This window comes from Haliotis rubra, unplaced genomic scaffold, assembly GCF_003918875.1.
Source record: "Haliotis rubra isolate DU_JTF1 unplaced genomic scaffold, ASM391887v1 Scf310, whole genome shotgun sequence".
Taxonomy (NCBI): domain Eukaryota; kingdom Metazoa; phylum Mollusca; class Gastropoda; order Lepetellida; family Haliotidae; genus Haliotis; species Haliotis rubra.
The window spans coordinates 835,075-859,285 of NW_025766981.1; the positions used below are offsets into that span (position 1 = coordinate 835,075).

The 24,211-nt window shown below is 39.2% G+C and overlaps 1 protein-coding gene across 1 annotated transcript; it reads left to right on the top strand.

Moving 5' to 3' along the window:
- The first annotated feature begins 225 nt into the window (after positions 1–225).
- Positions 226–17,895, top strand: LOC124283189 (kelch domain-containing protein 3-like). The gene is made up of 11 exons (XM_046719221.1): positions 226–366; positions 8,327–8,495; positions 9,628–9,801; positions 10,934–11,049; positions 11,983–12,054; positions 12,761–12,974; positions 14,447–14,533; positions 14,962–15,070; positions 15,617–15,705; positions 16,043–16,121; positions 16,885–17,895. Exons 2-11 carry the CDS (start codon positions 8,342–8,344, stop codon positions 16,946–16,948), a joined length of 1,158 nt encoding a protein of 385 aa, XP_046575177.1. The 5' UTR covers positions 226–366; positions 8,327–8,341; the 3' UTR covers positions 16,949–17,895.
- Positions 17,896–24,211: the final 6,316 nt, after the last annotated feature.

Genomic DNA, 24,211 nt, shown 5'->3' on the forward strand with positions numbered 1-24,211 from the left:
AATGGCTAATCAATGATAACAGTGTATATTTACTGGACAACCTATTGTATGTTGTATTTTGTGTAAGGACAACATGGAACAAAACAAATGCCAGCAAAACCAAAAACACCAACAAAAGCCAACCCCCATATTGCAACAGTCTAGGCTGCGCAGGAAATGAGTATGTGAATATACTGAATATCTTAGCGGTCCCCACAATGCGGCTTTATGGAGTGAATTATCTCCCATCAACCACGGTCGGATAATGTCTGCAATGTGGAGCAAAGAAATAGATCTACAGAGGCAATTATATTTGAAGCTGTAAATTCTGTCCAGTTTCCTTGAATGAACAGTAAAATAACAGCCAAGTAGGAAAATATGTGTACGGTAAGTACCCTTTTCTCAGAGATACTGTAACGAAGGTGAAACCACTGTACTGTCACTTGACCGAGTACAGCCGATCAGCCACGGTCAAGCCAGCTGAGCACAGAGCAGCACTCGACTGTAGACTTTACGTAACTGCAATATATACAGTGTTGCCTAGATATTGGTGCTAGCTATGGTGTAAGACAAAAAGTGTCGGTGTAGATCTACATCATTGTAAAACTGGTACTATATATTTTGTTCACTTTGTTTAAGAAATTCGATAACAGGAAGACACGAAAATCATTGTCGACTTGACATGACACATATATTTATAGGGTACTTACATGCTTCTCTTCCAGGCTTTGCTCAGTTTGTTTATTTATATTAGGCCTACTTATATTATCCTCACATTGTGGGTTAAGACTTAAAAAACATTCATTGCTACCTTTCTAATCACATGAACGACTATAGTAAGCACTGCTACCTGAAAAGGTATCATATGTTCGAAAACTTGATCCAATGTTATTTTAACCCCCAAACCCAGAATCACAATAAACATGATCATCATGATAATATCCTTGGTATTAAAGTGATGTTGATGATACAGAGAAAAAAAACTGTGTGATGCACCACCCCTTATTATATCCTGAGTAAGCACTGCTATAGTTTGGCAAATGAACACCTCTGTTAGAAATGAACACCTCTTCATACCTGTCACGTGCATAGCTGACCTACATTGACGAACGTTGACCTTTATGACCCAACACTGCTGCTGCTACAGGTCATTGGCTCCCTCCCTCTGCAAGCAGTCTGCAGTCTGCTGTTTATTTTGTTGACAGTTACATAGACAGATTCTTTAATACAAATGCATAAAATCGGTGATTTACAATGTGATTAGGTTGTCTGACAAAACATCCACTTGCACAGTTTGAGATTGATTGGGTCATTGGATGAAGAGATATTTACAAAAAAACGGGTCCACATGCATTTCATGCCAAACTATAGTTAATGGGACGAGGGGGCGGTTGAGTAGCCTAATGGTTACCCCACCGGGTTCGATTCCCCACATGGGTACAATGTGTGACACCCATTTCTGGTGTCCCCTGCAATGATATTGCTGGAATATTGCTAAAAGTGGCGTAAAACCAAACTCACTCACTCACTAATGGGTCGATGGCAGCAGACTGGCCCAGATTTCAACTTTGATTCATCTATCATATGGGACATTGGGACTAGGGTGCAAAAATGGTTTTGTTTGGTGCAACTATGTTTTCATGTTGTATGTACCCTGGTGCAAGTTCAGTCAAGTTCATTTAGTCGATCACTGAGTGTAATAAGAATCATACAGATCCTTTTTATTCTGAAGGCGCAAATATATTGATGATAATTATGTGTACTGTACAGTTATTAAATAAAAAAGTTTTGTACCATTTAAATAAAATATAAGCTATATCTGTGCACTGCAAAATGGCAGCCATGTAAACGTTTTATCATTATTCTCACCAACATGTGGCACATAATAGTCATGTGACCTACTGTGAATGAATTTCAAGAGATTGCCAGGCAATGTTAAAAGGTACAACTATATTTTTTGTTTGTTGTTTAATGCCACACTCAGCACTTTTGGGGTGGTTAGGTAGCCTAGTGGTTAAAGCGATTGCTCGTCACGCCAAAGACCCGGGTTTGATTCTCCACATGGGCACAATGTGTGAAGCCCATTTCTGTTGTCCCCGCCATGATATTGCTGGAATATTGCTAAAAGCGGTATAAAACTAAACTCACTCACTTACTTAACACTATTCCAGCTATATCACGACAGTCTGTAAATAATCCAGTGATAAATAGCATCAGCATCAATCGATGCAACTGAAACAGGAATAGTATTGATCTCAAATATTTGAAATGGGTGTTTAAGATCATGTAAATACCTGAAAATTGTGTTTGACATGCTGTTGGACATGCTGCTCAGACTGAATATTTTCTGCTTAAGAACTACAGTAATATGACAGGTAAGAGACATGAATTTAGGAACATCCTGGCTTTCTTTCTTCGATAATATCCAGGGTATAAGTACGATCACTCTCCACTATACCCTGGATGCATCCACGGCTTGGCTCGATAATTATATTACCTCCTTTTGCTGGCTTCGCATTCTCACAGTAGTATCAAGGATGGCTTTTGATGTACCTGTGAAGATCCTGTTTAGAGATAGTCTTCAGCATCCCATGCTTGCTGAAGGGGCAACTAACGGGATCAAGAGGTCAGGCTCGCTGACTTGTTCCAGCCACATGTCTGTAAATAATTTATCCTGGACCAGACAATCCAGTGATCAACAGTATGAGCATCATTCAATGCAATTGGGATACGATGACATGTGTCAACCAAGTCAGCAAGCACGACCACCCGATCCCGTTAGTCGCCTCTTAGAACAAGCATGGGTTACTGAAGATCAATTCTAACCCAGATCTTCACGGATGGGAGAGAGCTAAGTGCGTGTATGCAAAAACACTCAGACCAAGATTAAAGGGTCTAATTGATCATCGTTAGGGAATTCCCAGGGTTACTTCCCAGGAATTTGAAAGTATCATTAGGAATTAGTCTCATGAAAAACATTGTAATGTCCAATTGTTTCAATCACACACTCATGAATGTCAGTTTCTGTGTGTGATTTGATCATAATTGTTCTCATTAAAATATTGTGTGATTATGAATACACAGTTGTTCCAGCATAGGTTGTGATTAGAGATTTGTTTTTATTTCCCTGCTTTCAGGCTTCTAAGCCACCATTAGGGTCGTGCCACATTCAGTGCTGTTTTGAGCCGAATTTTGTTAACGAACATCAGTTTTTGCTAAGTGTTAAAGCTGTTGATTATAAACTTATGGTTAGATTTTATCCAAAATAATTACTACAAGTGAGATTATATTATATCTACCATCACATTTCTGTGTGATGTTTTGAACCATGTGACGTAAATAAGGAACCATTTTGTTCAGGTAACAAATGATAATTGCTGTTAACAAGTATTTCTTAGAATCAAGGTAAAATTGTCATTTGTACGTGGTATCAGTTGGTTTAAGCTTTGTCCATAAATCAGGGCAGGTGATTGTAGTGCACTTGTGCATGAAGAGACAACATCGGATATAAGGCCGTATGTATCTCAACACACCCATTAATCTCCATGTCAGCTTGTAGACACAAAGCCTTGCCATTACTGAGGTCAGTGATATCTTTGATGATAGATACAGTACTAATATTAACAGTGACTGTTCTGACAGTAATACATCACATTATCTTGACAAATCATAATTACAGCCATCTCATGACTATGATATCGGAGACCTCAAAGGCTTCAAGGGATTTAGTTGTGCTTAATTAAGGTTAGTGTTCAGGTGCAAATTCTTCCAATTAGCTATCTGAGTGCTCTTAGCCAAATGCCACAAAAAACAGTGTGAATTTATCGTTGATTCCCTATCTGATTATTCATATGCATTACACTACAAAGGGGGCAGTTGGAGAACCTAGTGCCCAGGGTAAGGATCCAGTAAATGTGTCAACAAGATTAGTGCCAGTTGAAGCAGGATTAAGTACTCCCCTCTGTCTAGTCATTTCAGTGGTTACTGTAGGACACACCCCATTCTGTATTGCATTGGTTACTGTAGGACACACCCCATTCTGTATTGCATTGGTTACTGTAGGACACACCCCATTCTGTATTGCATTGGTTACTGTAGGACACACCCCATTCTGTATTGCATTGGTTACTGTAGGACACACCCCATTCTGTATTGCATTGGTTACTGTAGGACACACCCCATTCTGTATTGCATTGGTTACTGTAGGACACACCCCATTCTGTATTGCATTGGTTACTGTAGGACACACCCCATTCTGTATTGCATTGGTTGCTGTAGGACACACCCCATTCTGTATTGCATTGGTTACTGTAGTAGGACACACCCCATTCTGTATTGCACCCCATTCTGTATTGCATTGGTTGCTGTGGTTATTACAGATTGGTTTGTAGGACACACCCCATTCTGTATTGCATTGGTTACTGTTACTTGGGACACACCCCATTCCATTGGTTACTGTATTGCATGTATTCTATATTGCATTGGTTATTGTAGGACACACCCCATTCTGTATTGCATTGGTTACTGTAGGACACACCCCGTTCTGTATTATTAACGAAATTTGTAATCTTTTATTTTTTCACTTTCTAGATATATAGTTAGGGAATCCAAATGTTAGTCAGTAGGGTTTAGACTCTCCCAACACAGGTCAGCTCTAGCCCTCAGCCCAGAGGGTTGTACCGACTCACTGTGGCCACCCCATGTTATTCCATTCTTGTAAATAAAATTGTGATTAGCTTCTTGTGATTTCGGACTCTTTGCTGAGTTAACTCCTTATCATAATAGTAACCTGTTATGTTTGGGATTACACTTTCTCAGTTTATTTGTCGTTTAACGCCGCACTCAGAAATATTCCAGCTATATGGCGGCGGTCTGTAAATAAATCGAGTCTGGACCAGACAATCCAGTGATCAACAGTTTGAACTTCAATCTAGGCAATTGGGATATGATGGCATGTGTCAACCTAGTCAGCGAGCCTGACCACCCGATCCCGTTAGTTTCCTCTTACGACAAGCATGGGTTACTGAAGACCAATTCTAACCCACATCTTCACAGGTACGCTTTCTCAGGAAAATTCAGATTCTAGTACATTTTTGGGTTAATAATTGTGTAATGAAGAATATAGTATCCGTTCCTTATGAGTTAATTAGCAATGTCAGTATTGGAGAGAAATACAGAAAAGACATTTCTTTCAGTATCACTTAATCATTTAAGTATTTAGCTTAAAAGTAAATTACAATATGACATCTTTGAATCAAAACCTGTAAATAGTGTAAAGATCTGCTCTCTGCATGCAGAACAGGATAAGATCCTGATATCAAATATGGGTCCAGGTCGTATTTACTGATCCTGATAATGAGAATTATTCAACAACATTGATAACAAAACAGGGTAACATGCAAAAACAGGCCAAACAGAATTCCTGTACAGAGTCAATTAAAACACTGTATAGACAAGAGGTCACCGTGACAATTCAAGTAGAAATTCTGGATAACTGTATGTGTCAGTGGTGGAAGAGTGGTTGAGCTGTATACCTGTTTGACTGGTTGTCTTCAGGTATCAAACCATACATAATGTAGCCCAGTAGCCACAAATGTCAAATGTACCTGTAGTCAACCACTGTGGTTTCGAACTACGCTGTATCAGACTTAAGGTTGTCTCAGCGTAAAACCTTGGTCCCCGCATATTCCTTATTTTATTATCATTTTGACCTGTGAAGATCCGGGTTAGAATTGATCTTCAGTAACCCATGCTTGTCCTAAGAGGTGAGTAACGGGATAGGGTGGTCCGGCTCGCTGACTTAGTTGACACATGTCATCGTATCCCAATTGGGTAGATCAATGCTCATGATGTTGATCATTGGATTGTCTGGTCCAGACGTGATTATTTACGGACTGGCGCCATATAGCTGGAATATTGCTGAGTGCAATGTTAAACAACCAACCAACCAATCAACTTCGACACAATAGTGTTTGACTGAATTCAATTTCAAGTCAGTTTTAAGGATTTGATGTACCATACCGTACCGTACCATAAGCATGTTAATTGAAGTTCCGTGGAAATATATATTTGTTTGTTCGAGTTTAATTGGTACCTTAAATATTGCCTTAGTATGTGCTTAAAAAGAGTTAGCGGTAAGTTTTTTCTGATTTTGCATCAGATTACTGCACTGCAAGAATTACCCTGGGGCAGATGCAGGTCTTGTATATCTTTCTAGTGATAATGCCTAGATCTACCTAGAGCTTTTAGAGATTCTGTGGAGCTGATTTTCCAGTGTTTGTCCACCCATCTAAGCTGCTTAACTCTGGGTTGGCCATGTATCTGGGCTCTGGGGATTGTGTACTTGATCTACTGACTTTACAGCTTCTCTGTGCAGCATTCTATGGGGCAGATCTCCCCTCTCTGGCTGTGGCCTTAGCAGTGGATTGTTTGGAGTATGTTCTCAAGGGTTTGTAGATTTTATGTGTAGTGGGAATTAAGTCTTTGTTATATCTTTTGTTGACTGGTTTTGACATATTTATTTTGTCCTCACTTAATGTGCGAGGCAGGTTATTTTTACTTAAGCTGGCTACAGTTCAGAATCACGCTAAGACCGGGTTCGAATCCCCACATGGGTACAATGTGTGAAGCCCATTTCTGGTGTCCCCCTGCGTTGATATTGCTGGAATATTGCTAAAAGCGGCGTAAAACCAAACTCAGTCAGTCAGTCTTATCTTCAGTCTACTTGTGTACGACAGAGGCAGTGGCAGTAGAGGATTCAGTGAGAAACTTGTCTGCAGCATTAAGAATGTGATATTAACACACACGGCTCAATTTAAGGGAAAAAAATACTTGCACCCAGTGCAACCCCTGATAATTACCTTGTTGCACCACACAGAATGTATTGCACATGCTGTTCCATATAGAGTAATATATAACTAAACACAGTGCTCTATTTAATGAAATGTAACCTACTTGCACCTGATGCAACCCCAGATAATATCCTTGTTGCACAATACAAAAACAGGTTGCACATGCAGTTCAATATATAGTAATATATAATGCTTTAGATTTGATATTCTTGATTCTGAACATCATGCTGGAATATTGCTAAAAGCAGTGTAAAACCATAATCAGTCACTCACTCACTCAGCAGTTGTGTGTAAAGTCATCGGAGTCACTGCTCCAAGCCAGTTCCTCATCAGCTGAAGTCTGTGTATTTTTCAACAGGAAAAGGTCTTTGTTAGCCAGACAGATTTTGAAACCATCCTCACATATTACATTTCTAATAGCTCTTGATGCTGAGTGGAGGCAAAATCTGTAGAACTTGTAGGAGTTAAATGTATGGTTGGCACTAGTGGTGGTCCGATTAATTGAAATAATCGAAGATTGGTCACAGTGACTAAATGACCAAGCAATCGATCATGTTTTCTCATAATCAAACACAAACAATTTTGGAACACTTGTTTACATTGACAATATTTTTCGCAAGGTTGGTTTAAGCACTACTAGCTCGTTCCAAATCATGATTGAATTTATCTTTAAGAGTCCAGGAAAGTTAAGTTCCTAACATAAGTCATCCTGTAAAGATGTGAAATTTGCAAATGCATTGTGTGCAGTTTGCAAAAAAACCCGAAAGAACTACATGTATTTTCTTTTTGTTTTGTGCATTAAGAAACACAATCAGGAAAATTCAATAAATGACGCTAACCAATTATTTTCGATGATTGATCGGTTGTATTGAACCAATCATCAATTATGAGATTTTAACCAATTCCCAACACTAGTTGGCACAGGTGCTTCCTTCTGTAGTTGTCTGCTTATGGCAGGGTCCATTGTAAATGAGGGGTGGTGGGGTAGCCAGGTGGTTAAAGCGTTGCTTCGTCACGCCGAAGACCCAGGTTCGATGACCCACTATATGGATACAATGTGTGCAGCCCATTTCTGGTGTCCTGCCGTGATATTGCTGGAATATTGCTAAAAGTGGCGTAAAACCATACTCACTCAATATTATAAATGGTATTGTGTTAGGCCAAAATCATAAAGGATGTACATTCTAAATTAAATTTTCACTCAGCAAATATAACAGAAATGAAATATTTGAGATAGAATAAGTTTTTAATGAAGCAAATTTATTAGAAATTCATGATATTGATCTGGTTGTTATGATAATTTAATGTTTCCCAACATCCGCCAGGTGAAGCCTTGAAGGGATCTCATCCTGAATCTGCTGATCTGTCAAAGATAAATTATTCACAGGTTGCAGTGATCTGGTGAAACTAGAATATGTGTGAATTTAATTTAACTCACTTTTCTATTGCAACTTTATTTATAACAACATTTCACTTTCAATTTCAATTTTCTTCAGGTGTAAGAAGATAGAATGCAAAGATGGACGATACACCTGGAGGGGGGGCCAAAGCGGGTCAACCATGCTGCTGTTGCCATCGGTGACAGCATCTTCTCCTTCGGGGGCTACTGCACTGGGGAGGACTATGACACGACCCGGCCGATGGATGTCTACATCCTGGATACTCGTAAGCATTTGGCATCATGGCAATGCTGTTACCATGGTTACAAATGACAAATATCTTCAATAATTTGTTAAGCAAATCTGTTATTAGTTCATTATGAATATACAAGAAGAAATATTAAATTATTCACCAATTTATCACGTTCACATTGAATACCTTTGAAATGGATATGGATATATTTCTTTTGTTTACATCAAGTGCATATATCTAGTGCATGTAGATCTAGTAATCGGTTTGTAATGTGATAGGGATGAAATTAGCTCTACCCTGTTAGTCTGGACCTGTATGTCTTAGTGTTCAAGGTATCCTAGGGGCCAGTAGATTTTCTTCATTTTAAGGAGGATTGCTAAATTTTCCAACTGTTACCAACCCCAAATAGATTTAGACCGTCTGTCAGAAAAATAGCCCGTCTCGGGCAGTCGGACGGGCCTTATTTTATACACTGCTGTAAGGACCCTTGAAATCAGGCCCGCCTCGGCAGTCAGACAGGCCTTATTTCATACACTGCTGTAAGGACCCTTGAAATTACGCCAGCCTCGGCAGTCGGATGGGCCTTATTTTATACACTGCTGTAAGGACCCTTGAAATCAGGCCCGCCTCGGCAGTCGGACGGGCCTTATTTCATACACTGCTGTAAGGGCCCTTGAAATTAGGCCCGCCTCGGCAGTTGGACGGGCCTTATTTCATACACTGCTGTAAGGACCCTTGAAATTAGCAATGTCAGTGTATAACCCTTGTATTCACTATTTGGATTAGAAGTCAATATGTTTTGGTAAAGTGTGTCCTGAAATAAAATGAAAACCAGGGGTGGAAATAGCCCATTGCCCGACGCCCGAGTCCAGTGTTTCTTCTGTCGGGCAAGCAAATTTGTATATCACACTGTACCGGTGTCCAGTTGATATTCCAATGTTAATTATGTTGTTTATTTAAAAATCAACAAGAAAATGGCCGGTATAGTGGAAAAATGATCAGGGCAAGTGATTTTACATGTGCCACTGTACCGGAGTACACTAGCAATTTTAAAGTTATTTCCACCCCTGAAAACCCCTATGACAAGTTGAGTACTGTAGGGTACATAGTCGCTGTACCCTTGTGAATGTTCCGTTTTGTGACAGATGTTGTTGATTGTTGCCAGTTTCGCTACGCTGGCGCCTTCTACCAGGTATTCCCATAAACCACCCTGACTATGACCTGGTTCCATATCAGCGGTACGGACATACAGCGGTTGCCGTTGGTGACTGTGCCTACATCTGGGGTGGCAGAAACGACAAGGATGGTGCTTGTAACATCTTGTACTGTTTTGACACGTGTAAGTTCAGTAACCTTTATTCAGGTGTGTAGGTTCTACTTGCTTCACATTCCCTGTGTGTTATGATGAATTTTCTTCAGAGCCTTGTGAAATTGGGTTTTGCTTGTTGTTTAACGCAGCACTCAACAATATTCCAGCTAAATCACAGCTGCCTGTAAACAACCGAATCTGGACCTGACAATCCAGTTATTAAGATCATGAGCCAGAGCTCCAGATAAGATTTAGCTCATGTGGGTACTGTACCCACTGTATTTTTTTGGAGTGGGTGTTGAGTGGGTATTTCATTTTCCGTTACCCACTGTTATCAAATATGTGCGTATTTCAGTCATTTTACTCACCTAAGTATTATGTCATTGAGTAAGTTTACTAAGCAGGTATGTTCTGCCTTATGTCATACCTAATCAAAACAAAGTTAAATATAATGGAAATGATTTCATAAGAAATCACTCATCCTATACTGACAGTACAACACTAGTCCTATACTATCAGTACAACTTGATAGCAATCGATGTCTTTTTTATTACGCAGCGATTTTTATAAATATATTCCGTACGCATTTGTTTTAAACTTTTTGCGTATCTAACATTTTAAATGCGTAATTGGTACGCAACAATTATTTTTCAATGCGTAAATGGAAATTTTCTATGCATATTTTACCCGGATACACAGCTTATCTGGGCCTCTGATGAGCATCGATTTACGCAAATGGGATGCGATGCCAAGTCAGTCACAATAGATCAATTCTAATGTGTTCCACCCGTGAAGATCCGGATTAGAATTGGTCTTCAGTAACCCATGCTTGTCGTAAGAGGCGACTAATGGGATCAGGTGGTCAGGCTCGCTGATTTGGTTGACACTTGTCATCGTATCCCAGTTGCATAGAATGATGCTCATGCTGTTGATCACTGGATTGTCTGTTCCGGACTCGATTATTTACAGCTGGAATTTTAAACAACAAACCAACCAATCCTTTGTTCCAATGGCATAACCATGAATAATGCCAGGTGTGTGACTGTATTGGGTGCAGTAAACACTGACATACATTATGACAGTTCATTTATATTCAGGGTGGGGATGATAGATGATAAAGTATTTAAATGCATAATTTAGGGTATAAAATTCCTTGTTTCAGCAATGATGAAGTGGAACAAGCCTGTGATTAACGGGCCGATACCGGGGGCGAGGGACGGACATTCTGCTTGTGTCATCAACAACAAGATGTACATCTTCGGAGGATACGAGGAGGAGGTACGGAAAGTTCACATGTACCAGTTACTAATAGATACATATCGTCGACACAGTTTTAGGTCTGCTCTGAAGTAAAACCTTTGTTTGTATAGCTGACTGATTGCCAGTCTCATGACATCAGAGTGCATTTATACTGACATATAGCCAGAAAAATAAGGTTCTATTATTTATAAATGTGTGAATAAATAAACCTAAATGGTGTCCAGGACGATCCTTACTTTCTGCAGCTGAGGCAATCTAGACTTGCCAAATCATTCCAGACTAGTATGACTCCTATTTAGTTTAATCTCTAGATTCTGAGAGACAGACTAGTGTGTGTTGTTAGTGAGAAAGGAATGTGAGCCCACCAGGATTAGTTGCGATGGATGATAACACTCCAGTATCGGTTTTCTATCTGTCTGTGACAGCAGCATTTCCTACTGATTTTGTAATGACGGACTGTTATCATGTTTCATCAATATCACTAACTGATCATATTCCTGACACCATATCATTTAAACTGGGAACATTGATGGTATTTATGGTATATCAGCTTTTCTGTGAATAGGTTAACACGTGCATCGTGTTTATAGGTATATATTAGTTTCAGTACGCTAGATAGCCATGAAATGAATCCATATCTGAGATAGCAAAGAAAAAGATTTGTTTAGTCATGTTAGGGGACATTGTGGTTAAAAGACTAAGTAACCTTGACATTTAGTCAAGCGATTAAGTCAGAATGTGTGCAAGTAAAACATTGTTAAGGATCGTGAACTATTTGGGGAATATATTTGGTAATGATGACTTGAAGATTGAGCACACAATTTCATAAAAATATCCCAAAAATATATAGTCCCTGACCTTCTTTTTAGGTAAAGATATACACTGCAGGCTGTGGAATGTTGGCAGTGTTTTCAAGCTTTCAAAGACATAACTTATCACCTTTTCTTTCAGATTGACAGATTCTCTAATGACGTACATGCCTTTGATTTTACATCAATGCAGTGGATCTCGGTCAAAGCCAATGTGAGTAGATCAAGGTCGAAAACCGAAAACATTTCATGTATGTTTTCATGAAATTTTCTGTCTGATCATGTTAATGAACTTGTTTATGTTATTGTTTATCAGCTGGTTACATGAAGTAGTTGTAACCGACATTGGGGTGGTAAGGTAGCCTAGTGGTTAAAGTATTTTCTTGTGATGCTGAAAACCCAGGTTCGATTCCCCACTTGGGTACAATGTGTGAAGTCCATTTTTTGGTGTCCATCGCTGTAATATTGCTAAAAGCGGCGTAAAACCTTACCCCGGCACCCTCGGTTCATTGTATTATAAGCTTCGTAATGCAACAAAACACTATACAGTCAAGTCTCGTTAATCCGACACTTGTGGTTGCAGAGAAATATGTCAGATTAACGAAACTGTCGGATTAATGAAAATGTCGGATTAATGTATTTGTGTGAATGCGAGAATGTCGGATTAACGAGAGTAATTATCACTGTTTTAAATGGTTCCCTAATTTTTTGTCGGATTAACGTGATTGTCGGATTAATGAGTGTCGGATTAACGAGAGCTGACTGTATTGTCATATTGTTACACCACTAATGTACACTCATAACTCAACACACATTGTCTTTGAGGAATTTTTCACCCTGACTCTCATTTCAGGTGCTACCTTGTGTGTCATTGTTATGTATAGAAGGATAAGTTCTTTGATTGCTACGATTGGTTGCAGGGTAGCCCGGCCCGCTGGCGTGACTTCCACACCGCCACAGCTGTAGGTAACACCATGTTTGTGTTCGGTGGTCGCAGTGACGATGGAGGAGATGTCTTCACAAACAATGAGATATATTGCAATAAGGTCCAGACGTTTGATACCTCCAGCAACACGTGGTACGAGCCCGTCGTGTCGGGGACAATACCTCAGGGTCGGAGAAGTCACTCAGCATGTAAGTTGATGCTCTGTGTTGTAGCAATGAGGGTATGAGTCCTAACTGTATAAGGTGGGGCAGGAGTTGCATTCCTTACACATCCCAGACACCCCTGAACATTGCTTTGAGTCAACAATATGCCCTTGTTGTTTTCCAGGTTTTCTCATGGGTTTCTCTAAACTATGGTCCGTTTGGCTCAAAAGCGGATTGATGAATTGAAAATTACTAAACATATATTACTCAATGAAACACTGATCATAATCAAAACATCTGACCAACTCTGAGGTTTTTGCAGAATTTATCTCCTTAAAATGAAAAAGTTGTTTAACAAACTATCATTAAAATTTTGACACAGTTCACTATTTGTTACGAGGGAGGAGTGCAAAGAGAGGAAGAGCCAGGTGTACGCGAAGCACGTGCACAAGTGCCGACAAAGTTATTATTTTTCATTAAACCTGTGCTGTGCCGTCTTCTTCCTTTCTCACACCTGCCGGTTCCTCTTTTGGATTGCTGCCTGCCTCAAAAACAACATTCACTCACTAAATCCATGTTTCCTCGCGAAATGTCCAATGTACCATGATTATCTAAGCTTTAAAACAATGAAGATCTGGAAGTGAGGTGAGGTGAGGTGAAATTGGGTTTAACATCGTGCTTGAGAATATTTCACTCATGCATGAATGCGTGTGTATGTGTATGTGTATGTGGGGCTGCTTGTACTAGCCCAGACTTAAGCTGGTTTTTTATAGTGCTAGCCCACTGAGATACCATGCCGCAGTGAAGCATGAATACCCCACTCAGACACATTATACTGACTCCGAGCCAACCAGTCCTTGTTGTACCCATTAATGCCGAATGCCAGGCAGGGACCAACAAGTACTAATCTTAACGTCTTTTGGTATGACACATATCTGGAAGTGTAATCTGACACATGTAATCTGAATCATTGATAATCTGGACTGATGTGTGAAATGATACATGTAACTGCTCTGAAAGAAACAACCAAACACTTAGCAAAGTCATATGTATTGGGTACAATGAATAATATTGTGGGTCCCTGACACAGTGAATGTTTTTCTGCGTCCATTCTCTACATTTGTGCGTACTGGACCCACATTTGTGCCCAACTACCCTCAGCATCACATTCAGTCCTGCAACCCATGCCTGTTTTAGTTGAGGAGGGATGCTCATGCACTATGTGTTGTAACCCAGTTTTCAATTCGGGAGTAATTATATCGCTCTGACAGCTGCAATACCCCTATACTAGCCTGTGTGACCATGTCATTATATGCCTAAGATATTCCTGTTTTAAGTTCCAAAGTGTGAGCGATATGGCTGAAATATTGCCGATGTGACGTTAAATAATAACTCACTCACTCCAAAGTGTGAGATGGAAACCCTGACATAGTTGTGATTTTAGTGCACTTTCCTTCATTTGTTTAATCAAGGTTTTGTCCTGAAGATTTGACTTTTTATATGTATATTTATTGCAGTTTACTATGAAGACCACTTGTATATATTTGGCGGCTACAACGGTATTCATGAGAATCACTTCAATGACATGTACAAACTCGAACCAGGTAATTCTTTTATGTTTAACAACGTCAAATTTATGCACTTTCACTTTCATTAGCACCAGCACCATCACAATTGTAGCTACCACATATTCGTTATTACCACAAATATATAAAAGTATTACCCTTTTATGTTTACGAGCCGATTGGGGTAGCCTAATGGTTAAAGCTTTGGCACCAAGACCCGGTTCGATCCCCATGGGTACAATATTGTGAAGCCCATTTCTGGTGTTCCCCGCCGTGATGTTGCTGGAATATTGCTAAAAGCGGCGTAAAACCAAACTCAGTCAGTCAGTCAGTGCTATGTTTACCTAGTTGAATATTTTAATAAGATTATAATTTTGACCTCAGCATATATAATTTTAGTCTTAAAGGAAAGCTAACTAAGATATACATATGCAGTTTAACCTTGTTTGTCATTTGTTTGTGAACAGGAAAAATGAAGTGGTCTAAAGTGAAGGTGAAAGGTCAGGGGCCGTGCCCAAGGCGACGCCAGTGCTGTTGCCGGATTGGGTCATGTGTGTACCTGTTTGGAGGAACCAGGTATGTGTTCACGTACATGGCATGATTGATGTCAGGGGATATATGGGTGGCTTTGACTGTCCATCCATCCTTCACACTTTATTTCTGTGCAAAATTCAAAGTCTGTTCAGACATATCAGCCAAGCTGAAGGTTAAGTTATTGTTATTAAATGACAAAAGTCTAATGTCTGTTAGACACGGTGGGATAGCCTTATGGTTAAAGCGTCTGCTCATCACGCTGAAGACACGGGTTCGATCCCCGCTTGGGCACAATGTGTGAAGCCTATTTCTGGTGTCCCCCATCATGATATTGCAGGAATAATGCTAAAAGCGGCATAAAATCATACTCACTCACTCACTCACTCTCTCTCTCACTGATGATGTGATATGCCTGGATGATGTGATAAGTATGAGGTGTAGAATTAGAAATGTTTACTTACAGTATTTTCGTGATTTGATGTTAGGGTTTGTCATCTCTGACCATGTTGATACTTGTAATGGAAACAAGATACACCTGAGATCTTCGTGATTCCATGTACAGGCAGTATGTTTCTACTTCTTTCACAGTCCTAAGAATCCTCAGATGACCACAACACACATCCCACTGGCAGAGACTGATCTGACCGATCACTCAGACCTCTACGTGCTTGACTTCTGTAAGTACCTAGTTTTGTACCCATTTTGTTTTGGGGACGTGTGTATGTGTTGGGGAAGCGAGAAAGAGCAATTATTGTACACATGTACAAGGGGGTCATCAATTTTTACATGTATGTAAATATTAAAAAATAATGCTTAAAAATTATAGCCATAAATTATATATGGTCCCTAATTAGGTTTTATATGTGTTTCTATAGTGCCTTAAAACAGGTATTTGGGACTTGAAAATCCATAAAATGGCCTTAAATGTGATGGCTGATAATCTGTGTGAACCCTCATCTACCTTGCTTGTCCATGTTGGATGACTTCTGTAACAATTCCAGTTCTTCATTTCAGCTCCGTCCCTGAAAGTTCTCTGTGAGCTAGCTGTGCTAGAATATAAGCAAGATACATCCTTCTTGCCTATGAATATAAGGTAGGTGGAGAATGTTTTATGATAGTTTTTATCTGAGGTTTGTTTTCATTCTTATATGGCTGAAAATCACCATTTGAGGTGAGGTGAAATTGGGTTTAACGTCGTGCTGGAAGATTTTTCGCTCATATGATGATATGTGTAGGTGCGGCTGGTTGTACTAGCCCAGACTTAAGCTGTTTTTTCTATAGTGCTAGCCCACGGAGATACCATGCCGCAGTGAAGCATGAATACCCCACTCAGACACATTATACTGACTCTGAGCCGACCAGTCCTTGTTGTACCCATTAATGCCGAACGCCAGGCAGGGACCAACAAGTACCATATTTTAACGTCTTTTGGTATGACGCAGTCGGGGATCGAACCCGCAACCTTCCGCTCTCTGGGCGGACGCTCTAACCACTACACCACGGAGGCGGTCGAAATTCACCATTTAATGTTAATGTTAACTCACACACAATGTTTGCTCATCAAAACAAGATGGTGACATGAAGAATTTCAGGGTTGGTGGATCTGACCATAGTGAAATTAGGTCGAGGACCTCTGAGTGTTGGACTTCTAGATAAATGCTCATGCTGTTGATCACTGTATTGTCAGGTCCAGACTTGAATATTTACAGACCGCCGCCATATATCTGGAATATTGCTGAGTGCGGCATTAAACAACAAGCAAACAAACCAATTGTTCCTAGGACCTTGACCATATTATTTCATGGTTCAGTTCAATATTTGCCTCAGGTTAAAATTGAATTGTTTTAATATTTCAGATGGGAACTTGCTGCCATGACAACTAACAACAACATCAGCAGGTCCAGCAACACTACGGGGTGAACATCTTTGACTTGATCATGGACAAGAATAGATGTAATGGACAGCATCACATCTTGTCAAATGGAAAAAACCCGATTACAGTGTACTTTGTCAACAGACATCTTAAGTTGAAGTTACAACATGGACCCTCACCCGAGCTGATCAGTGCCCTTATCAAGTTGTTGCTATGGTTACCCTGCTGGAATACAGAGAAACATTTTCTTCATGAGACAGTGGATCAGTATTTCCATTTTCTCAGTGTTGTGAAACTATCACAAAACAATGAGTAACATTTTCACACATAGCTATGCCAGAGCACAATGCATTGAATATTTTGCCCATGGACACTTTGCCTTGGAAATGGTGGAACATTTCCTCAAAGGCTTCTGTTGGAGAGACTTTGCTGTTCTTATCATATTACAGATGTATCATTTTGTTACTGGTTTATGATTACAGGGTTATTTTGGCAATAACAGACTAGGCGTAACATAGTCATAACAAGTCTTATGCGATGTCCAAGTGTGTTTTGTGTTTCTGTTTTAATAAGAGGCATTTGGGTAGCCTAGTGGTTAAAGCGTTCGCTCGTCACGCCGAAGACCCAGGTTTGATTCCCCACATGGGTACATTGTGTGAAGCCCATTTCTGGTGTCCCTGCCGTGATATTGCTGGAATATTGCTAAAAGCGGCGTAAAACCAAAATCACTCTGTTTTAGAAAAAAAGGGTGGGGTGGATATGAGAAGCTGTTATGAGATATTTATCCTGTAATAGATATCTCATATCTCATTAATTGTCATTTTATGAGCCCATCACTCCCATCGTGAAGGAGCTTCACTAGCTTCCTATACAGCAACAGATCTGTTACGAAGTCCTCTACTTTGCCTATAAATACCATTCACAAACTGCTCCACCATATTTGTCAGACCTCTATCCTGATATTCCATCCAGATCTCTTCGTTCAAACTCACAGCTTCTGTTTTTTGTACCAAAAGTTAAACCAGTCAGCTATAGATGCTACGCAGCACCTCCTCTGCTTTGCCTATAAATACCATTCACAAATCGCTCCACAAATCACCCTGGCTGAACTTTGAGCGTGATATTCAACATGGTGAAGCCACAAATCAAACTGACTGTCATATGTTTTATGAGGACATACATAATAATGACATGTTCGACATATACGACACCACGCAGTTACCATATGTGTGAATGACAGGTGCGCAGATGTAACTGCCTTTCATACAAGATTCTTGCTTATATTATTTTTGTGCTGGCACAAATCAGATATCTTAAACTATTTGTATCTGTTTGTAGGATGAAGAGTTTTCTAAACTCCCATACATTAATGGTAAGACATTGTTCCTCAACAATTCTCTATACTAGACATGTTAATATAAGAAACCTATGCAAATATTTGCTGAATAGTTGTTGTATCAGGTATTTATTTCAGCAAGGAAATTTTTGATATTTGTTTTCCTGAGTTAGTGACAGACATGATTAATGCTGTATCATCAGATTTTTCATTTATGGCAATTTTGATGAACGAAAGAAATTATTCAATAAGAATTCAAACAGTGCCCATGATATGTGTAAATATCTTCAAAGGAATTTATATTGTGTAGTGTAAATATGTATGTATTCTCTTTCGACAGCTTGTGTCAGTTGCTGATTCTTACAAGTGATTGAATGATTTGTGTTCTTAACTGGATTAGGGGCAGTAGGGTAGTCAAGTGGTTGAAGCATTTGCCTGTCATGCCAAAGGTCCTGGTTTGCTTCCCAACTCTACTGAAGACCTATGTAGCTGAAAGCATCATAAAACCATCCCGGCTCATTTACTTCACTGGACCCGTGAAGATCCGGGATAGAATTGATCTTCAGTAACCCATGCTTGTCGTGAAGAGGCTTACTAACGAGATCGGTGGTCAGGCTCGCTGACTTGGTTGACACATGTCATCATGTATCCCAATTCGTAGATTGATGCTCATGCTGTTGATCACTGGATTGTCTGGTCCAGACTTCGATATTTACAGACCGCTGCCATATAGCTGGAATATTGCTGAGTGTGGCGTGAAACTGAACTTACTCACTCACTCATTTACTTCAATGGATTTACACACAGGACAGCCTGAAGTTCAAAATGTTGCCAGTTTTATTAGTTTGGCCAGCTTGTCAGTAGGCTCAAGATGATATTTACACTAAAACAAATTAAATAAAAGAGACAACACCAGCCTATACATTATTTATAGGGGTGGGTATTGCAGAGAATTTTCATATTGCGATATATTGATGCAAAAGCATATATTAAGCATATGTATTGCAATATTGCAAGCAGTATTTTTAAGCAAAAAAATACTTATAATCGCGTTAAAGCTTGATTTATAGAGCAAAAACACAACAAAATAACTATGCTTGATTAAGCTTTAACAACAACCTTTAATCATGACAAAATAGAAATGTAAATAATATTTGGCACAAATGAAACAAGGAAATATCCGAAGATTTCCGAGTGTTACAAAGTTTTCCGAGTGCAAGTCAAAATACCGGTTTTTTATCAAAATGCGTATCGCAAAATGTATCATTTTCATGTCTGAACCGGTAAATACTGGTACACCGGTTATATTGCGCAGCCCTAATTATTAAACTGCTGTTATTAAGTTCTGGTCGCGGTGGGGTAGTCTAGTAGTTGAAGTGTTCACTCATCACGCCGAAGACCCGGGTTCAATTCCCCACATGGGTGCAATATGTGAAGTCCTTTTGTGGTGTTCCCCGCCATGATATTGCTGGAATATTGCTAAAAGCAGCGTAAAACAAAACTCACTCACTAAATGTTGAGTGTAATTCCTACCAGAATAGAATATCACTTTTGTCATGCAATCTTTAAATTTGATCTGTTTCAGTGATTCAAACAGAGATACGTTTTATGTTCCCCATTACTTGCAATGTAAATTGTTTCAGTCCATTGGAAATGTGCATATCTGTCGGGGGCATTTATTTGCAAAACCACAATGTGTTGATATGATATAAATCATTCATTCTTTCTTTGAATGACGTTGGCTCTTCACGGCAAAGACCTGGGTTCGAATCCCCACATGGGCACAATGTGTGAAGCCCATTTCTGGTGTCCCCCGCCGTGATGTTGCTGGAATATTGCTAAAAGTGGCGTAAAACCAAACTCAGTCAGTCAGTCAGTCTTTGAATGACATTTTAGAAGTTGGGAAATACAATATAGACTTTACGGATAAGAACTTTTTTTATTTCATGAGTACAACGTTTTGGTACCGATTCTTGTACCGTTGCTTGAGAATCAGTACCAAAACATGGCCCTTCACACAACTAAAAGAAGTTGTTATCCATAGAGGTTGTCCATATCATTCATTTCGTTTCTTGCGCTGAAGTTTTCTGCCTGATGTTTTCATTATACTGGCTATGATTTGTTTGATGATACATTGCTGTTGGGGAATTTCTTTTGGAATAGTAAATATGATACATTTGGAGTCAACTTCATATTTAGTGTGCTTTTCTTTCTTTGCTAAATTGTTTTGCAATATATATCTCCAAATTTGCCCATTTTTGAAAATGTCTCAGCTATGCCCCACTTAAACATTGATTTTTCAATGTCTTAGAGTATTGTTTTGATAATGGTAACACCTATCTGAATCATTTTTTTAATATTCACCCATGGTTAATTCTGTATCAATTTCTAAAGGACAAGAACGGAAGCTGTTTTATTTGTAAACACGGAAAGTCCCAGGTTTGATTCCCCACATGGGTACAATGTGTGAAGCCCATTTCTGGTGTCCCCCAGCGTGATATTGCTGGAATATTGCTAAAATCGGCATAAAACCATACTGATTTTCTGACCCCAACAATCATGTTTGCATCCTCTTCCATATATGATTAGAGTGTTATGTTATGCAGCTAATTTGGTTATAAAGTATTATCTTGGCTCATCTTACGCTTACCAGAATTAGGTTTGATTCACTATCTTTAGTTTGATTGAGCATGGACTGGTCCATCCACCTATACAATGGTGGGGTATCCTAGTGGTTAAAGCCCATTTCTCACGCCAAAGACCCGGGTCCCCCAGCCCATTTCTGTGTCCCCATATATTGCTGGAATATTGCTAAAAGCGGTAAAATCCATACTCACTCACTATTACCAAATGACTGTCTGTGTTGCCACATGTTTCAGTCCTATACAATGTATATAAATCATGTAGATTTTACACTGTAAATTCACTTGACACAACAGCAGTTAACTGCATAGCGGATTATGGTTAAATGATTTTAATTGGATTTGTATGTCACTAATTTTTTAGCCGAAGTTTGCTAGAGTGGATGATTGTGCATTTCACCTGAAGTAAGATTAATATCTGAAAGTGAGTGAGAGAGAGTGAAAGAAATTGACCTGTTAGTCAATAACTGGTTGTATTTGTCGCCAGTCATGTTGTGTTAAGGAAGGACAATGACTAAAATTGTTATGAATTGTTTTGTGATCCTTACAGATATGATTAGTATCACAGTAAATATATTTCATTAAGAAGATCTCTTTTCTTTCTTTCTATATATATCTGTCTTTCTATATATATCATATTCAGCATTTGTTTATGGATTAACCATCTCATCAGACCTATCAAGTTCACATTATGATTGGTTGGGTGGTTTAATCCATATCTTGAATATATATATCATATTCAGCATTTGTTTCAGACCACCCACATTATCAGGTGGTTTGTTGTTGAACACCACACTCAGCAATATTCCAGCTATATGGTGGTGATCTGTAAATAATCCAGTCTGGACCAGACAATCCAGTGACCAACAACATGAGCATGGATATACACAACTGGGATACAATGACGTGTCAACCAAGTCGGTGAACCTGACCACCCGATCCTGTTAGTCGCCTCTTACGACAAGCATGGTTACTGAAGATCAATATTCTAACCTGGATCTTCATGGGTAGCAACATTATGAATCTTGAGGACTTTCATTTGCTACACCTATTTGCGGGACTGTCAACCATCATCAGCGATACTGCGGGCTGACATGAAGTAACTACCTAGTGCTCTCACTATGGACCATCATTGAAGCTACAGTCAAACTACAAATGGTTGATAGTGTAAACAACATTGGAGTAAAACTACAAGTGGTTGATAGTGTAAACAACATTGAAGTAAAACTACAAATGGTTGATAGTGTAAACAACATTGGAGTAAAACTACAAGTGGTTGATAGTGTAAACAACATTGAAGTAAAACTACAAGTGGTTGATAGTGTAAACAACACTGAAGTAAAACTACAAGTGGTTGATAGTGTAAACAACATTGGAGTAAAACTACAAGTGGTTGATAGTGTAAACAACACTGAAGTAAAACTACAAGTGGTTGATAGTGTAAACAACATTGAAGTAAAACTACAAATGGTTGATAGTGTAAAACAACATTGAAGTAAAACTACAAGTGGTTGATAGTGTAAACAACATTGGGTAAAACTACAAATGGTTGATAGTGTAAACAACACTGAAGTAAAACTACAAGTGGTTGATAGTGTAAACAACATTGGAGTAAAACTACAAGTGGTTGATAGTGTAAACAACACTGAAGTAAAACTACAAGTGGTTGATAGTGTAAACAACATTGGAGTAAAACTACAAGTGGTTGATAGTGTAAACAACATTGGAGTAAAACTACAAGTGGTTGATAGTGTAAACAACACTGAAGTAAAACTACAAATAGTTGATAGTGTAAACAACATTGAAGCTGCAGTATAGCAACAAATGGCTGATAGTGTAAACAACATTGAAGTTATAGTAAAACTACTAATGGTTGGTAGTGCGAGCGTACATATAGCTATATAATGTATAATCGTGGACCCAATTTCACCTCACTTTTAGTGTTTTCATGAACTAATGATATATTAACAATTTAATGGCCTATCAGCTATTAACCTACCAGAATTTAGTGAAGATGTAATACAACCTGTTCAATGTTTTACGATATATGGCCTGAAGACTTAGCTGTTATTATCGCGTACAAGAACCCGGTTCTTGCTCCCGGTGTAGAGCCGTTTATGTAATTCTTGACAAGGATCATACTACGTATGACACGACCTCGCCAGAAATGTCCAAGATATTACCCGGAGTTCTGTCCCAAGTGTCGGGAACACCGTTTACTGTATTGCCATTCAACGTCATGACTTAAAGGCTTATAGTCCATGATTCGTAATTTGTACTTGTCCTCCGTATGTCGCAAGCAATAATTCATTCCTTTTTTCTTTTCTCCTCTTTATCTATATGATTTAATGTCATCTGTCTGTCTGTCTGTCTGTCTATCTATCTATCCGTGAAGATCCGGGATAGAATAGGTCTTCAGCAACTCAGGCTTGCCACAAAAGGCGAATATGCTTGTCGTAAGAGGCGACTTACGGGATCGGGTGGTCAGGCTCGCTGACTTGGTTGACACATTTCATCGGTTCCCAATTGCGCAGATCGATGCTCATGCTGTTGATTACTGGATTGTCTGGTCCAGACTCGATTATTTACAGACCGCCGCCATATAGCTGGAATATTGCTGAGTGCGGCGTAAAACTCAACTCACTCTATCTATCTATCTTCGCCAACTTTCTAGCAAGCCATGTTCATTATACACGAGGGGCGGTGGGGTAGTCTAGTGGTCAAAGCGTTGCTCACACGCCGAAGACCCGGGTTCGATTCCCCCACATGTCTTCAATGAGTGAAGTCCATTTCTAGAATCGGTACTTTACTGAGAAAGTGCATCCCTAAATATTACATAAGTTACGCCTTTCTGCCCATTGTTCAGTCTTGATAACTGTAATGTCGCTGATGGCATTATTCACCACTAACGTTTGGTATTACGTAAACATAACATTCTGAATATGTATTGACCACCTCCTCTTGTCCATGCATCACTGTTTAGTGGTGTATATGCACCTTTATTTAATATTATTTCATCCAACATTCTGCAAATGATTTATATACACAAAGAACTTAATTAAGCACCCCTGTATTTTTTAAAAGATAGGTTTTCAACACGTACATAAACCTTCTCGTAGTGACCACGATGGAAAAACATAAGTTTTTCTGACCCGTGTGATCCTTTGACTCATGAAACACGACAATATGATTTTATGATAATAATTGCTCATTTAAAAAAACAAAAAACAAACACTGATTTTCATACAAAACCATGTCTGTACAAGTATGGTCCTGGACTGTTTATTGTTGAATGTATTGGTGAATGTGAACATTCAAAATGTCATTTTGTG

Excerpts from the sequence above, each read along its gene's own strand:
- LOC124283189 (XM_046719221.1), top strand. The coding sequence starts at position 8,342 with ATGCAAAGATGGACGATACACCTGGAGGGGGGGCCAAAGCGGGTCAAC. Across the intron at positions 12,975-14,446 it reads TCGGAGAAGTCACTCAGCAT|TTTACTATGAAGACCACTTG; the intron begins GTAAGTTGATGC and ends TATTTATTGCAG. Across the intron at positions 14,534-14,961 it reads CATGTACAAACTCGAACCAG|GAAAAATGAAGTGGTCTAAA; the intron begins GTAATTCTTTTA and ends GTTTGTGAACAG.